Here is an 18734-nt window from a genome sequence, read left to right as displayed (position 1 = left end):
AAAAAAAATAGGGAAAGGAATGGGACCCTGCAAAATCCACAACTAAAACTCTTCCTGAGTACGGTGGGGAGCTGTGTAACACTATTCTTCAAGATGCTCACCTCAGTGTTCTCATATCAGTTTGTAGGCCTGGGGTCTGATTTTATATAATATATAACAGTCTTTAAACATTCTACAATACAATTTTTTATTTGCTTACAACAACATGGTGGGATTTATGTTACACCCTTTTTAATGCGTTCTGAATAAGTTTATAATATCCATATTTTTCTTTTTGTCTCATGTTTGTGTGTGCCTGGTAAGTGTTACGATTCACTAGGGGAAAGTAGTCATCTGAATCACCACAGACTGTCATATTTTTGAGAAATAATTTTAGCCTAGCTAAACAAGCAAAATAAAATAATCTTTTCAACAGAAGCTCTGTCATTGTGGTCTAATATTGCTTGACATAGCTTTATGGAAACTCACCATTAACAGTACCAAGGTGCATCACAATTTTTTAACAATTATGATGAAAGTCTTATTCAAACTTTAAAACTGTGTGGGCTTAAAAAGTTTATTACAAATGATCTTATTCTAAAAAACCAAGAAAAGTCTAAATGAACTCTAAATTGAGTCAAATCAGGATAAATTCATTAAAATTTTGATTAATTCAAAAGATGCCTCAAGACTTCTATTTCTATTTATGAGATTGTGTCGTCTGTAGTAATTTGAATAAGTCACACTACAAACAGAATAAGTTATTTTATTACAAGATACATAGAAGATAACATTTTCTCTATTTGTAACCTAATTTCAGCAGTTTTACAGTGCAAGAAGTACACATCATAGGGTAGAACCTACCAAAACCATGACATAGTATGTAAATGAAATAAACAATTTTCAAAATTAAAAAACAGAGCGTTAAAGTATCTACAGTACTTAAGACATAAATAGTGCAAATTATATATATCTACAACATAAGTATTTAGAGTATCTAGAAGTTTCCAAAACAGTTTCTTAAAGTATGTAGTTAGCACAAATTGCTTAACATTAACATATTAGATGTTTTAAAAATCGAAACAAAACGAAACACTTATTTTTTCTCTTTTTTCAAGAAGAACTGTCGTGCTTCTTCCCAGGCCTGGCAAGGGAATCTGTTAGACAGCTCAAGATAATCTTGGGAAGTGAAGAATTTTTCTGCTAAAGAGAAAACATAAAATTATCAAACTATTCTCTCTTAATATGGTAATAAAACAAGAATAAAAAAAACATGGGCAATTCAACTTGATTTGCCTCTTTTACCTCTTATAAACAAAGTCCTTAAAACACAGAAAAACAGTTCTACGCCACTATAGATGCATTATTTTTTGGTGAAGGGAGCTATCCTACCTCAGTGAAGTAATGGCAAAACACTTCCTGCGTCAGTCTCTCTGTTCCAGCTAAGCTCTGCTCCAGACATTAACTGGGCTTTATGCACCTTTGTGCTCCCTGTGTTTTGGGACCAGTCAGGCAACTTTGAGGTTGCCCTAATTTGTCACTGGCTGCCAATTATTTTAATGGGGTTCCATGAAGGTGAAGAGATCTGCCCACAGGAAGCTCATAGCAAGATCAGGAATTTAGGGCCCTATCTTGCAAACTTTTAGTACTCCTTTCATAAGTACTTGCCAGTGAACTCAATGGGACTACTCATGAAAGTAAAGGTTTGTAAGATCAGACTCTTCAAGTACTGTAAATGATCATAATTCAGCTTCATGATACAATGGAACTTGCTTTTTATATTGAATCAAGTAGAATAAAAGTCCAACCTTGTTTATTTAATGGGACATTATCTTTGAAGTTTAAAATGATATACTTAAAAAAATAATCCTGATTATTTTGTTAATCATACCGTAGACTGTTATAATTGGAATTAGTTTGGAAATCAAACTCACCTGTCGCCATGTATTTTGCCTTTCATTCAGTTTGGACAATGAAAATAAAATAGTTCATTTTCTCTTTGATTTTTAGTTTGTTTCACTTGCAGGTTCTCATGCATAAACACAATGCTGTAATGTCTGTGTTACAAACACTGCAACAAAGTGTTTGTTTCAAATCAAACCAAAAATGTTTTAATTGATATTAAAAAGTATCATGAAACTGCTAAAATATTTGATTTTGTAAACATTTTTTAAAAACTCAAAGCCTTAATTTTGCACCTAGACTGCCTAACAGTATCCTGTTAAATGTACTGCGATGTGCTAACTGGTTATCATTGTGAATCACTTCTTGGTGGTTGAAATAAAAAAAAGACTATAAAAGGGTCCACTGTACTGTATGCTGAATATGGAGAATCCAAAACGAGCTCCTGAGTCACCAGCACATCTGAATCTCAAGCCAGTCTACTAGGCAATGGCTATCTCAGATGAACGTCTTTCAAAATTTTAGCTTGCAGTGGTTAATCATGTCCCACATTCCAAAGGTATTTATAAGAACAGGAAAAAAATGCAGTAATCTTTTACAAACGGATAGAGTTCTTATGCAGAAAATCACAGGAGAATATTTTACTCATCGTTTCCGGTCATTGTCTGGGGGGCTATTGGGGTGCATCAAAATGTTCATGTGGTTCCAGTGACTTAAAATCCGTGAATAGAGAGCTACTAAAGTGAGTAAATGTATGCATATGTGTAAGTGTTTGCAGGATACACTAACACATCACACTGCATTTAACAATATCTACATTCTGAACTTCTGATGCTATAAGCAGTAAAACTACAAGTTACAAGTCATGTAAATAGGTAAAGCTAATAGAGTGTCCCTAAATCTGTGATGTCATTTTGTTGTTTACTGCATTTTTTTTTATTGTGAGGGTAGATACCATGAGCTAATCACAGTAAAATGCAAGATCATCCATATTTTTGTTATGTAATCGCTAATTTGGTAAATTTCACTGGAGACATACCCCTTTGTTGAGAAGACTGGTTATCTGTTTGGCCTGAACTCTGTGTGAAATCCTATAAAAATAAAACAAATGTTATTTAGTTTTCAGATCTACTATATGAAGAAGTAAAAAAGATATGAGATTTAATTTTTCATAGTTACAAGAAAATAAAATTTTTCTAATGAAACCTGTGAATGAATAAACTTAGATCTGTTTGTTATAAAGAAATAACAAAATTCTATTACAATTTAAATCATATTATATGCAGTTGATTTTAACAACACTTTCCAGAAAAATGCCTCTATTTTGTGCAAGCAGAATGCCTTCTTATGAAATTAGAACCACCTCTTATCATTATATGATTTTTAACTTTAACAAAACTCTAGCTACTGCTGCATTTCTTTAAAACAGAAGCCTTGTCAGATTTATATTTTCTACTTTGTATAATATATGCTTAAAGATTTCTTCAGTTGTCACTCACATATTACTAATGTTTATTATCTCTACCTAGAGACTGATCCTGATCTCATAGAAATCAATGGGAGTTTTGTCACAGATTTAACTAACTCTAGATTGTACAATAGCAATATATCATAATAAAATCTAGGTGCCCAATCCTGCATACCATGTGCCCTGTTTGTAGTCTTTTGCTTACGTAGGGCTCAATCTCACACCCAATGAAGTCTGAACTTTGCCATTGATTTCAATGGAAGCAGTCTCATACCCATAAGTAGCCAGTAGGATTACTCACGTCAGTAGTAAAGGCTTTCAGGATCAGGCCCTTCATTTAAGTATCTGTCTAACATAGCTGATATTTTTGGTTCATGCTGATATATTATCTGATATAACAGCAATGGCTTATCAAATCATGTATATTCAGTTAAATAATATTTTGATCTATTTTAACACACTGCATCCAGATTTAGAAACAACAAAAATAACTAGGATGATGTAGAGTGTGGAAAGAATTCTGTTTCTGGGGTGATGTTAAATGTATAACTGTAAAGTCTGATTGAATCATTTTCCTCTTCTGAGTTAGCCTTGTACACATTTCTAAAAAACAACTATATTTTAATGATATATTTTTCACGATATATATTTGTATATGTTGTCAAATATTCAAATAACCAGAAGAATTTCTTTTTGCATTTTCTAGCACAAAGGATCCCGTTCTCTCATGAGGTGGACAGATCCTAAAGTCCGAACTTAGATAAAACTCCCATTAAAGCAAATGGTAGATTTACCCGAGTAAGGACTGCAGAGTCTGTCTCCTGGTGAGAGTAAGTTGACATACAAATACAAATATAAATCTCTTATTTCCTTATTGATATCTGAAAATTCCTTGACTCTTACAGTACTTATCATATGCTTTAAACATTTTGGGCCAGATTCTCTGGTGTAAACTGTCATAGCTCCACTGAAGTCAATAGAGCTGTGACAATTTGTACCAGCTGAGGATCTGCCATTAGATTTTTAATTTTGATGTCAAAACATCTTCTAAAAACCTGTAAGAAATCAATGTGCCGTTGGCATTTGACTTCAAATATTCCTATGAACTGCAAATCAGGATAAATAGCACCTGAATTAATATTTAATACAGTAAAGATAACCTTTGTAATTTTATTTATGCTGTGGTTTCTCGATCAGAAACCATCACCAATGCCAGTCTCACTTTTACAGTGAGAAAAGCTAGGTAAATAACTTTAATTATGAAGATCAGATTAGTGTCTGGAGTAATTCCCCCCCACCCCCTTTCTGGTGAGGAAACTGCAGTTTGTGTGTGATGTTGAACTTGTGTTTCTTAAGTTATGTCAAAGGCAACTAGAGATTTCATATAAGCATATTTTAATACTTTAAAAAAAATAAAAAATGAATTATATTTTTATATGCATACAAAATGAGTTGGTTACAAGAGGAACAATTTTTTAAGTGTTAAATTCTAGTGTTCTTTGTAACAATTATGCAAAAATTCTGAGTATTCAAAATGATGAAAATATAAAGTTACAGTACACTGAAAAGCTTGATGTCATCTGAAGACTTTTTAATAATTTTTAGCTTTTATGTACTCTTCCCAAAATATAGCCAGTCCAGATTTGGAAAATTTGGAAAGCTTTTGAAAAAAACCCAACAACTTAATTTTCTCCATTCAATTGGTCATACATCATCAGCTACAAATAATATTGCTTTATCAACAGTTATAACTTTCACTTGACTGCTACAGAATTCAATCTGTTCAATCAATATCAAAATAAGTTTTTAGATTAAAAAAATCAGAATATTTAGTTAAGCTGCATGTACTTTTTAATTTGAAAATAGTTAATAAATCTTTTTCATATGTATATTTTTCATAATCTGATGAATAAAGCACAGAACATCAGTTTACAGAAAGAGAGTACAATCCTGCAAACCCTTGTTCATGAGAGTAGTCTCAATTAACTCAATGGTTTACACATGTAAAGATTGCAAGATCAGAACCATAATATATATTCTGGTATTTTTATTTGTGTGTGTGCATGTGTGTGTATATATATACACATATACATACACACGCATGCACAAAGGATTGTTAAATTCTCTCTGCTAATCTGTTGTACACAGCATGTAGTTGTGTATCTATCTGTAACTAGATGCATTATAGAAAACAAACAACACGTGTACAGTAAAGTATCTTCCTTAAAAATCAGTATTTTAAAAACTGTCTAGTAATAGCTGCAACTAGTGCGCATTTCACCAGCATGTCCAGTCACTTTAATGAAAATAGAGTCCCACATGTGACAGTGAGAACCCAACTACTTAGAAAGCTTTTAGTACTATAAGAAGCCTCAAGTACAGAAATAATCTGTGGTTCGAAAAATAATTGGAAGATGTCAAAGTGTTTAAATGTTATTTATTTGTACTATCTAAAGTGAATTACTTTCATATGCACAGAAAAGACCAAAGTATTGTAGTCAGATTGTGTGTAATTGCACATCACTGGAATATCTACCTGAATGAATGTGGCAAGTAAAACACAACTCATCTCCTGCTCCAGAATGATCTTGTTCTGAGGGTTATTGTAACAAGCAGCTATTAGCGTAGGAAAGAGCACTTTGATTAGGCGAGGATCACTGAAATACTGGAAAGGCAACTGGCATAGTTTCTGCAGCACCGTGGGGTGACGGCCAGATTGTACAATTACCTGAAAATACAAGAGTAACATAACATTAGAACACTTGTGCTGTCTGCTCTTACTTTTACATTAACTGGCAGGAATTTGGAAACTATAGTAACTAAAAGAACATGGTTGAGAAGAAAATGTTTAGTGAATGCTAAAAGAAAAGCTTCAGAGGATTTAATCAAAATCATTTTTATAATACAAGTATTATTTCCATAGCAGCACAAGAATGTAAGGAATATTTGACTATAAAGCATCCTTTTCTTGCATAATTAAAAAACAACAACTAAGCAAATAAAAACAGTTATTTGAAGTCTACTATACACCATTTAATGGTGCTGTAAGAGAGACAAAGAAATACTACAAAGAGACTACAATAATTTACAAAAACACACTTTTAAAATATAATAAGCATGATTTTTGAAAATAATAAAAAGATCACCAGTAATGAAATAACCCTTATGATGCACGTTCATCCTTTACTAGAATTCTCTCTAGCAATTATAAAAGACTATGTTTCATCATAGATGTCTGCTACACATTCACCCAGGCTCTGAAAAGAAAAGGTGATTGTAAATTGCACAGCAATGAATTTCAGCAAGTATAGACTCAGAAAGATCCTCCCATCTGTACTTCTTATCTCAGTTTCTATCAGTGCCATTGACTCTAAAAGGAGAATTGTTTAGATAAATGGAACTGTTGTCATGAAGCAGGCTAGGTTTACAACTGTGTACATCTTAAGAAAAAAAGCAATGCCATTAACGGTATCTTGCAGGGGAACCATCCTAATTTACTCACTAGTCCTACAAAGTCTTGATGATAAACTAAAAAATGTCAAAATCAGATCTGTTCCAAGTAACCTTGATGAGACAATTATAATACGAAAGAGCTGCTTGACCCAAAGTTGGCTTTTCAGTATAGGAGGAAGCTCCTATAAGGTTAGGAACACTGTAAAACTTAAGGTCATGACTGTAAATTGTACTTGGAAAAACACAATTTTACAGGTACACACCCAGACAGGACTGCATTCAAATTAAAACCAGAAGGACAGAAAGAAGCAGTGGAGACCACAGGAACATAAATTACAGGGATTTACAAGTTTTCAAAGCACTTTTAACAATACGTTAAGAACACACTCTCAGTTGATAATGCAGTTTGGTTTAAGAACAAGATCAACAAAGTAATAGTTCACATTTTTTAGTTCAATAGCCAAAAAGACATTGAAAACCCTTCAGAGAATACTGATAGGAATGCCTTAATTCTCTTAAATCCAGGAGGAATTTAAAAAAACCCAACCAAATATGTGACAATTTAGCATGCATTCAGACATTGCTCTCTCAAGAAAAACATTATATGCATTATCAATAAAGCACCAGGATGAATCTATATTTTATCAGCTACAAATTCTGTAAGCAAATGATCACCACTTTTGAATGTACAATTACGGTTTTCAACTAGCTATTTCAATATTTTTAATGTAACTCCATATTCTTCTCTTTTAAACTCTACTGCTATAAGAGTAATTAATTCAAAAATTCCACCATAGGCTGGAATAACCGCAACTGATACAATTCTGACTCACGGATGACAGAACTCTTTGGCTTCCTGTTAATGGCTATTGTACGTGACAAATGGGCAGGAAAAGTGACTTCCAGGGGACTTCATTTCTCATCCTACAATGCCAATTCTAACTAGCTATTTAAAGAATGTACGGATAGTTAGCAACCTCTTTCCAAAGTAGCTCCACATATAGCTACTGCATTCATACAATTAATATTTAAACATCTTTTTCTTTTCAGTTTTAAGGCTGGGTTACTATGTAGGCATCACAAATAAATGCATTGAGCTAATCTACTAGAGGCACTGATTATTTTAAGTCTGGCATTTATCACATATGGAATCAATTTAATGATTTTAGTTCATTGTATCCAACGTGGCTGATAAAACTGATACAACCGGGAGTATGTACTCTGAAGAAACCAACAAAAGAATTAACCACTTATTGAAAAAGAACAACAAAAGTACAGCTTCTTCGTTCAGTGAATGGAGTAAATAAAATTCAGCAACTGATTTATAACACTGAACAGTAAAGAAAACAAATCAAAACTTCCCTTTTACTCTCCTTTATGACGGTTAAGTAGAGTTTCAACATTAAAGTTAATTTCTTTCTCTCTTTTTTTAAAATAGTAATATCAGATCCTCACTTGCCTCTCTTTTGTACGATCAGAGTAGTGATGTAATAAGAGGCTGTAACCTGAGCTAGAATTCCCTCTTCCCACAATTCGGTGAAGAAAAGTGCTTATTTTTTCATTGTCGATCTGAACCGGTAATTCTCCTGTAACTTGCTTTTCCTGCCACTCCTCCTCCAGCTTGCTGAGCATACACTTGTCACATTTACTAAAATCCACAATTCAGCAGGCCATTTCTATTCAGCAAAGCACTAAAGCATGTGCTTAAATCCTATGGATTTAAGCACATACCTGAAGCTAAGCATCTGCTTAAATACTTTCCTGAACTGAGGCCTAAATATCAAATCAGTAAAAGCGACATTACTTTTATACCCATTTTTGGCCAACTTAAGCCAGTGTGTAATTTACAGCACTTCTTATTAGAACTAGTAAAAATAATATTTTGCAATTTTTTGTTGAAATTTAAAAAAATCATAAAGCTCTACTGCTTACTTCACTGTTGGACTTGTCCCAGAGAACTGCCATGGGAGATGCAGCTGCTTACCTCAAGTTGTATTTTGGCCCAATACATAAATAATTAGGAAAATAACCTGGTAAAGAGATGGACAACTATTGCTTACATACACTGGCTGAACCACACTCACAATGTATGCAGCTACCAAGGAAGAGAAAACAGTGATGAAGTAACTATTTAAAGGTTTTTATATTGCATTTTTGTTTGTCTACAAGTAAAATAACACAGCTAAAACTCATAATGTGAAGCTCAATGCACACTAGTGAGGAGCTCTCAGCTACATGTTAGAGCTAAAGGCCCCCATATGGGACTCTCATGCTTGACATTAAGCACATATTTAACTGTTTTCCTGTGTAGGAAAGGACTTACTCATGCCCTTAACTTTAAGAAGATATTTAAATGGTTTGCTGAATTGGGGCCAATGGCACAGTCCACTCAAAAGTTAAATGTTGTTAAAATTAGGCGCTATCTTCCATCTTGTAGAGTTGAAGATAACATTGTCATATAAAATGAAACTTAGAACGCAACTTAAAAATGGCACAAAATATATGAATTATTTCTTATGTATATGTATTGTCATAATATTCTTTACAGGTCCTTGTGAGATGTTTTCATTAATATCTGTATCAAATCTTTGGTATTACAGCAGGTGCACCAGTTTTGCCTGCTACATACGTAAGGCTGAAAAATAGTTTCCATTTTAACATCCTTTTTTCACTTATTCTTAACTTTCCGAAACATTCACTTTGAAGACTGACATTTTTCATGTTTGGTCTCTGCCTGAATTTGCAACCTTCCCAACTTCTTACACTAATTTTAGCATTTAATTTGCATATATTAAAACAAGAGCAAACTGGTGCTAGAGTTCTCTGTGAGTTCTAGGCAGAAGGCTGATGTGATGACCACTTCCTATTTCCTCTCCTGTTGAGCAGGCTGTGTAGGGTGACCACACTTTTAAAAATGGAAAACCTTTAAAAGGCAAGGGACACCTTTCTTGCTATTGTCTCCAGAGGCTGGGGAGGCAAGAGGTCTGGCAGCTAGACGAGGGTTAAATTGAGAATACTTGTCACTAGTGTGTGAGGGAATTTGGTACCTAGGAGGGTGTGTCTGATCTGATCTATGCTTTTCATTGGAAGAAGGGGTCATGTATGAGTTTGGCAGTTAGGAAGGCCTTTGGGAGGTGCCTACTTGTGACTGTCCCTCACTATCCCACCAACTGACCTTTCAGCTTCCTTCCTGTCCCAACAGCATCCAGTGTCTCCAGTAACCTAGTGTCAGGCATCCCTCCCTCACTTACTGGTGAATTCAGCACTTCCTGGGCCCTGGCTGCACTTTGCAAGCGCTGTGCAACAGTGAAGAGCCATCCTGATCCTGAACTGGTGTTTGTGAAGCTGACCTTTCGGGAGAGCACAATTCCTCAATTCTGACGCCTCTAGATGGCAGCCTATGCCATCTACCTTTAATGCCAGCCTTGTTATTTTATCCTGATTACATGTTAAATATAACCTAAGAGGGTAAAGAGAAAATTAACATATGCAGTAGATCACTATGAAACAGTGCAGTGTCTGAAATGCAGTGTTACACCAAGAACTATCTAGTTAAACAAGATGCATTTCCAAATATTGTGCTGAGAAAGACATGCAAGGAGGTCTACTGACACACAACCAGTTCATTCACAAGAATCCAGTGGCCACAAGGAACACCTGATCTTTATAAAACAGCGTGCCTCTGCCAACAGTTCATTCAGGATAATATTTACTATACAAATATAAGATATTACTTAATAGCTTGTTGCACAATATAGATAATTAGAATGCCAAACATAAATGTTCCTAGGTATGTAATAGTTAAAACCGGTCTAGAAGTCTCCGCCTTTCACAGCTGGATATATTCTAAAAGTGAAAGACATGTGACAGTGATATGCTACACAGCATTCTAAATATTAGGGAAGGATAATCAAATCAAGGAATTGGAAAAAAAATTGTAATTGCCCCCTCCCTGTGGGATGGAATGGCAGCAAAGAAAACACAAGGCTGCCCTCACAACATTTCCTCCTAATTCCTCTGCTGAGAGAGAGGCTTTTCCCTTTCACAGAACTGGCAGTGGTTTGGCCCAGAGATCTGGGGTACTGGTGGAGAGTAAGGTCATCCACACCACTTCCTGGACTCTGCAGCTCTGTCTTAGATCTCTGTTGAGACAGGAGTGCCAACAGGGCTCCCCTTCCCAACGCTTGGCACCCTCTACCTCTTAAAGGAAAGTCCCATGTGCAGAAAGGGCTCTGCTCAGAAGTTAATAACCATAAGGCTCTAATAGCCCCTGAGTGGACTTTCCCCAGGACTGTGGATGGGACTGGTGCATAAGTAGCCCAAAGCTATTTTCCTTTTCTGTATGGATTTTGGAGCGCACAAAGAGCCCAGACACAGTCCTGAAGGGGCAGTTGACCTACTTGTTAGAATGGGCAGGAACATATCCATGTGTGGATCTATGGGGAACCTTTACACAGAGAAGCTATAACAAGATGAGGCTCCCTATTTTGGCCAACTGCCCAATCACATAATGTTTGGTTTAATCAGTCTCTATATTCTTTTTGATCACACAAAATAAAATTACGACTATGCACATATCTATGAAATTGAAGCCAGAGGAACGCATGTCAAAGCAGTATTATGACATCTTCATAACAAAAGGGATTCAGCTCTTTTGAGTGGAGTAGACTAACAGTTATATCTCAAAGTAGAAGATAAATCTCTTGAAGTGGTATTTTAATTTTATAACAAAAGCTGTGAAAAGGATCCTCTAATCTTAACAGCCATACAATTACAAATAAGTGGCCAAGAGGCATAAATATTCCATGACTGACAAATATATTTCTCATTAAACAAACTAAAACTTTGCAGTCAAAGCTACAAATCTGCAGAATGAATGTATGTAAATACTGGGAGAACAAAGACTTGACATTAGCAACTTTGAGTTCAAGATAGTGATTTATGTACTAGATAAAGTCTACAATATCATCTGAAGTTTTAAATATCAATGCATACTATTAAATTAACATCTTAAAGTACCAGTAACTTAATCAATTGTTTTGAGAGGATTTACATTTTTTAACCTAACAACAAGGATCTTTGGTGACAATCCAAAATTCTTATTTCCAAATGGTAATAGCACATATTTTATGTTTGTCTAGAGTTGGGGGAGGAAAAAAAAAGAGAGAGAGAGAGAGAAGGACAACGATGACTAATTTAATTTAAAATTTTGCCAGAAACTTTTAAACAGATTTAAAGAAGCTTAACTTCAGTTAAGATCACAGATTGGTTTTTAGTGTCTCCAAGCTCACACACTAAGTACTGTAAAAAAAATTATTACAAGTAACAAAAGGACAATGCGGCCTCAATCACACTCGTTTCTGGCCCTTGTATACTGTAGAAGTTGAATCTTGGATTACTGTAGAGTAGAAGAGCTGATTTTTAAAGGAATATTTAGTTTACTCCTTGTGATGGATTTAGGTTTGGTTTCTGTGTCTTACACAGACATTTTCAGTTTTGGAAAGGTATCATTCATGCCAGTTTTTCTGGCCCATATCCAAGACAAAAACATTGGAATTATCTTTTAAAGATGCTAATTAATTGTCTGATTAGAGGCAGTGGCAACTTTTAATGTGTACACAAAGGCAAAACAAAATGTGAAAGAAAGTACTGAACAGATTCAAACAAGTCAAGTTCTCAATAAAATACATCGTCTTTTGCAAGTCATTCTCAGTAGTACAAATCTCATTGTTAATTATTATTTGCTGAGCACTGTCTGTATGTTTGGAGCTCTACAAAACATAAAAAAATAAACTGTCGCTGTCCCAAAACGTTTAAGTATTAATTAAAAAATATTAACTCATGTTGAATTATTTGTTCTTCTGTTAAAAAAAAATTGGTCACTATGCTTTACGTTAAAAACTATGTGGTAGAAACCTGACAATATGCTGTCCTCCTTCATAGTCAGAGAGCAAATGAGCTTTAAAGACTAGTCAAAGGAACAACTCCCCAGAGCATTTGATTTTAATTAGTCAAGTTGTGTCCCTATCTATCAAAGGAACTCATAAGAACATAAGAACGGTCATACTGGCTCAGACCAATGGTCCATCTAGTACAATAGCCTGTCTTCCAGCAGTGGCTAGTTCCAGAGGGAATGAACAGAACAGTGCAATTATTGAGTGATACATTCCCTGTCACCAAGCCCTAGCTTCTGAAAGTCAGAGGTATAGGGATACCCAGAGCGTGGGGTTGTGTCCCTGACCACCGTGGCTAACAGCCATCGATGGATCTATGCTCCAAGAACTTACCTAATGATTTTTTGAACCCAGTTATACAAATTCCACAGGTTGACTGTGTATTGTGTGAAGAACTACTTCCTTGTGTTTGTTTTAAACCTGCTCGTTATTAATTTGGGTGACCCCTAATTCTTGTGTTATGAGAAAGGGTAAATTACACTGCCCCATTCACTTTCCACTCCATTCATGATTTTATAGACTGGTATCATCTCTCCCCCCTTTAGGCATCTTTCTTCTTAAATGAACATTCCCAGTCTTTTTATTCTCATGTGGAAGCTGTTTCATCCCCCTAATAATTTTTTTTCCCCTTTTCTATACCTTTTCCAATTCTATTCTACCTTTTTTAAGATGGGGTGACCAGAACGTCACACAGTATTAAAGGTGTGGGTGTACCATGGAATTATATAGTGGCATCATGATATTTTCTGTCTTATTATCTCATAATGATTCCTAACATTCTGTTAGTTGTTTTGACTGTAGCTGCACACGAAGCAGATGTTTTCAGAGAATTATCCATGTTGACTCCAAGATCTCTTTCTTGATTGGTAACAGTTAATTTAGATCCCATCATTTTGCATGGATACTTAGGATTATGTTTTTCAATGTGCATTACTTTGCACTTATCAACATTGAATTTCATCTGCCAGTTTGTTGTCCAATCATCCACTTTTGTGAGGTCCCTTTGTAACTCTTTGCATCAACTTTGGACTTAACTATCTTGAGTAATTTATTATTGTCTACAGAACTTTGCCACCCCACTGTTCACCCAGTTTTCCAGATGATTTATGAATATGTTGAACAGCACAGATGCCAGTACAGATCCTTCAGGAACCCTACTATTTACCTCTCTTCATTGTGAAAACTGAAGATTTATTCCTACCTGTTGTTTCTTGTCTTCTAAAGTTACGATCTATGAGAGAACCTTCCCTCTTATCCTATGACAGCTTACTTTGTTTAAGAGCCCCAGTTGTGGGGCCTTGTCAAAAGCTTTCTGAAAGTCCAAGTACATTATATCGCCTGGATCTCCCTTGTCCAAATGCTTGTTGACATGCTCAGAGAAATCTGATAGATAGGTGAAGCATGATTTCCCTTTACAAAAACCACACTGACTCTTCCCCAACATACTGTGTTTCTCTACGTGTCTGATAATTCTGTTCTTTACTATAGTTTGGACCAATTTGCCTGGACAGAAGTTAGTCTTACCAGCCTGTAATTGACAGGGCTGCCTCTGGAACTCTTTTTAAAAATTGGCATTACATTAGCTATCCTCCAGTCATCTGGTACACAAGCTGATTTAAGCGATAGGTACATACCACAGTTAGTAGTTATGCAATTTCACATCTGCGTCTCCTCAGAACTTTTGGGTAAATACCACCTGGTTCTGGTGTCTTATTACTGTTTAATTTATCAATTTGTTCCAAAACTTCCTCTATCTGGGACAGTTCTTCAGATTTGTCAACTAAAAAGAATGGCTCAGGTGTAGGAATCTCCCTCACATCTTCTGCAGTGAAGACAGATGCAAATAATTCATTTAGCTTTTCTGCAATGGCCTTATCTTCCTTCAGTGCTTTTTTTGCACCTTGATTGTGCAGTGGCCCCAGCTGTTTGGCAGGCTTCCTGTTTCCGATTACTTAAAAAAACTGTTTCTGTTAGCTTTTGCATCTGTAGCAAGTTTCTCTTCAAATTCTTTTTTTGGCCTGGCTAATTTTATACTTTTACACTTGACTTGCCAGAGTTTATCCACCTTTCTATTTTCCTCAGTAGGATTTGACTTCCAATTTTTAAAGAATGTCTTTTTTGCCTTTTACTGCCTCCTTTACTCTGTTGTTTAACCAGGTGGCATTTTTTTGGTCCTCTTACTGTTCTATTTTATTTTTTTATTGATTTGGGGTTTGCCCCTATTATGGTGTTTTTAAATAGTTTCAATGCAGCTTGCAGGCATTTCATTCTTTTAATTTCCATTTAGCTGGCTTCTTCATTTTTGTATATTTCCGCTTTTTGAAGTTAAATGCCATATTTTCCCCGCTACAAGCATGTTAAATTCAATTACAATATGGTCGCTATTACTGAATGGTTCAGCTATATTCACCTCTTGGACTAGATCCTGTGCTCCATTTAGGATTAAATAAAAAATTGCCTCTCTCCCTGTGAGTTCCAGGACTAGATGATCCAAAAGCAGTCATTAATAGTGTCTAGAAATTTTATCTCTGCATCCTGTTCTAAGATGACATGTTCTCAGTCAGTAAGAGAATAGTTGAAATTTCCTGTTATTATTGGGTTTTCTGTTTTTGTAGCCTCTCCCATCAACCTGAGCATTTCACAATCACCATTACTATTCTGGTCAGGTGGTCGGTAGTATAAATCTACTGTTATATGCCTATTATTCAAGCCAGGAATTTCTATCCACAGTGATTTTAGGGTAATTTGATTCATTTAAGATTTTTACTATATTTGACTCTATGCTTTCTTTCACATATAACCCCACTTCCACACCAGCACAACTCACCCTGTAATCCCAATATATTTGGTACCCTGGTATTACTGTGTCATTGATTATCATCATTCTGCCAAGTTTCTGTGATGCCTATTATATGAATATTCTCATTTAATACCTAGCACTCAAGTCCACTCATCTTAGTATTTAGACTTCCAGCATTTGTATACAGGTACTTATAAAATTTGTCAACATTTAGTTCTCTGCTTTCATATCATGTAATTGAATGGGACTCTTCTACATTTGACTGATTCTCCTCAGTACCTAGCTGTACTTTATCAACTTCTATCCTTTCCTCTTTGCCAGGATATATAGTATCCCCTTTAATAAAACCTGCTCTAAGGGATGTCTCATATGAACATCATGTGCTCCTCTGCACCTGTGTTGGCTTTCCCCCAGCCCTTAGTTTAAAAACTTCTTCACAACCTTTTTAAATTTATATGCCAGAAATCTGGTTCTGTTTTGGTGTGCGTGGAGCCCATTCTTCCTGTATAGTCTTCTTTCCCCAAAGGTTCCCCAGTTACTAATACACCTAAACCCCTCCTCCCAACACCCTTGTCTCATCCACGCATTGAGACCATGCAGTTCTGCCTAACTGGCTCTGCACATGGAACTGGAAGCATTTCAGAGAATGCTACCACAGAGGTCCTGGACCTTAATCTCTTACCTAGCAGCCTATATGTGGCCTCCAGAACCTCTTTCCTGCCTTTCCCTATGTCATTGGTACCTACATGTACCATGACTACCGGCTTCTCCCCAATACTGCACGTAAGTTTATCTAGAGGTCTACAACTTTCACACCTGGCAGACAATTCACTATGCGGTTCTCCTGGTCATCACAAATCTATCTATATTTCTAATAACTGAATCCCCCATTACTATTACCTGTCTCTTCCTAATAATTGGGGTCCTCACCCCTGGAGGGGTACTTCAGTACGAGACGACAGGGTATCCTCACTGTGAGATAAATAATATTTCCTATCTTCTATGCCACATACACAAAATCCCATTCATCTTGGTATATAATATCTACAATGATAATCCATTATTCCAGGTCCCTAAAATACAGTGTTTTGGCATTTTAACAGAGCTAGTCTTTGGAGATGCAATCAGACCAATGTCACTTGGATACTGTATAATGCACAGGGGGCCGTGATAATGGATTAACCTAAAACATGAAAATGTACTTTCTTGTTATTACTTCTGTTTGATTTGGGGGGCTTGGTGAAGAAATGGCTACATCTTAAACAAGCTGGGAGAATATGCTCAAGGTATTGCAAAATGTGTTTGTGTACTTGGGCATTTCCTGCAGCAAATCCCATAGTTGAGGTTCTGTTCCAGTTTTCATTCTAACTCCCCTTTCCTTATAACCTTTTCAGTTGCTCATAACTTCCCCCGAGCAAACTCCTTTTGGCCTGAAATCTTTTATGATTATTTTAGTCCCAAGATAACTTACTTAAGAATGTTTGAGGAAACTTGGTTCATCCCTTTTTGAATTGTGTGTGTGGGGGAGAAAATATCCCCCTTCCTTACATATTCTGACTGAATTTTGTCCTGGTGTAACTAAAAAATGGCTAGGAACTTCACACTTGGCTCCTTCTTTTATAACCCTCACTGAGCAGATGAAAAGTTTGACAGAATTACTGTAACATAAGGAAATAAGAAGGGAACATAAAAGAATGGTCTAATGCAGAAGTCTAAGCAGTGGTTTGGAAAGCTTTTACACCCAGCTTTTAAACTGACTGAGGGTACAGCTTTTTTTTAGCTTGATGGGAGAAAAATGTGCTGATGTTACAGTATATTCCATAGATATTTTGTATAAAATGCATTACTTATTTTTGTGACATGGAACTAACTCTCCAGAAATATATCTTTCTCAACAAAATTTCACTCCATGTGAAATGAAGCATCAAAACGTTCTCTTCTACTTGAGTGTGTTCTTCTGCCACAATTTATTCCCTGTTCAGATGCAACTCTCTTAGCAGGAGCTCAGGCTAAAAAGCTAATGGATCTAAAAGGGCACCACTTGCCATTTTCAGAATCTTATGTGAGTGCTGTTCCAGTCCTGAACATGTCCATTATAAAACACTGGACCTTTACTATTACATTGTGAATATGGAGACTATTACTATTTCCTATTTATTTATCATTTATATAAATGTCAAATTTTAATCTGTATAAAGGAGTTAATAATTTTACTAAACAGGAACTTAAATACACTGCAGCTATTCTTTCTAGTTTCACAGTACTCCATCAAACGGTTAAATGCTTGGGTTTTATGTCAGGTTATTTACAACTTTGTATAAGAAATAAGTCTTTATATTAGTAGTTCAGTTTCTCTTCAAAGTTAGATCTGCATTATTTCTTTGCGCCTATATAAACAAATCCCATGCTGCTAGCATTTAATCAGCAGAATATGTCACCACTCAGGCTCTTCTTCTGTTTTAAGGTCAAGCTATTTCCCCCCCTGTTTTGCTAACTCCACCATTGGCAACGCTCTAACCTCTAAACAAAGTATGTTGTAAATTTTTCTCTAACATTTATCATGGATCAGAGTACTATTTCTATATTGAAAACAGTATTCAGAATGTATTCACAAGGTTAAAAATGATCATTTTGTTTATCTGAAATGTTTAGTTTCTTAAAATAAAAATGTATGCTTCCAAAAAGAATGGTAATTAGAGAACACAAGAGCTCAGGAATAATATTAGTTTTGCGATGACCACATTGCTAGCATTTTCCTTTTTGGGATAGCTTTAGGGTTTTTGGTCTAGCATGGGTATATAACTGATGGGAGAATTTGGCCAAACACAATAATAATCCCAAATATTTCTATCACTTACTACAAAGGATAGTTATAAATTTAGAAGCATATTTAAATATGTAAATGTATTTATCAAACCTGATACAAACAAGAAATCTAGCTGAACATATAGGTTCAATATGTTCCTAATTTAAAATTTTAATACATAGGCAAAAATGTGTTAGCCTAAAAGATTTATTAAAAGTTATGTAAGTAGTTGCTTTAATATTTTTTTCTTATAACAGATGAAGAACTAAAGCAGATGAAATTCAGGTATGAGTACAACATATAGAAGTAACAGATATTGGAAAAGATTAACTCCATTACAGCATAAAAAGGTAGGAGTTTGCAATATTCTCA

The 18734-nt window shown here is 35.3% G+C and overlaps 1 protein-coding gene across 1 annotated transcript in view; it reads right to left on the bottom strand.

Annotated features, from left to right (window-relative positions):
- Positions 1-265: 265 nt before the first annotated feature.
- Positions 266-18734, bottom strand: part of SCAPER (S-phase cyclin A associated protein in the ER) — a 346678-nt gene continuing 328209 nt past the window's right edge. Inside the window, exons 30-32 of the mRNA XM_077827620.1 lie at positions 5886-6077; positions 2921-2972; positions 266-1179 (exon numbers count right to left, since the gene is read on the bottom strand). Coding sequence (XP_077683746.1) covers positions 1076-1179; positions 2921-2972; positions 5886-6077 — 348 coding nt within the window. The 3' untranslated portion in view covers positions 266-1075. The remainder of the gene's footprint in view (positions 1180-2920; positions 2973-5885; positions 6078-18734) is intronic.

Source organism: Eretmochelys imbricata, chromosome 10 (assembly GCF_965152235.1).
Source record: "Eretmochelys imbricata isolate rEreImb1 chromosome 10, rEreImb1.hap1, whole genome shotgun sequence".
Lineage (NCBI taxonomy): Eukaryota > Metazoa > Chordata > Testudines > Cheloniidae > Eretmochelys > Eretmochelys imbricata.
Note: the sequence above shows the minus strand (reverse complement) of the source record. Positions and strands in the feature narration are given on the sequence as shown.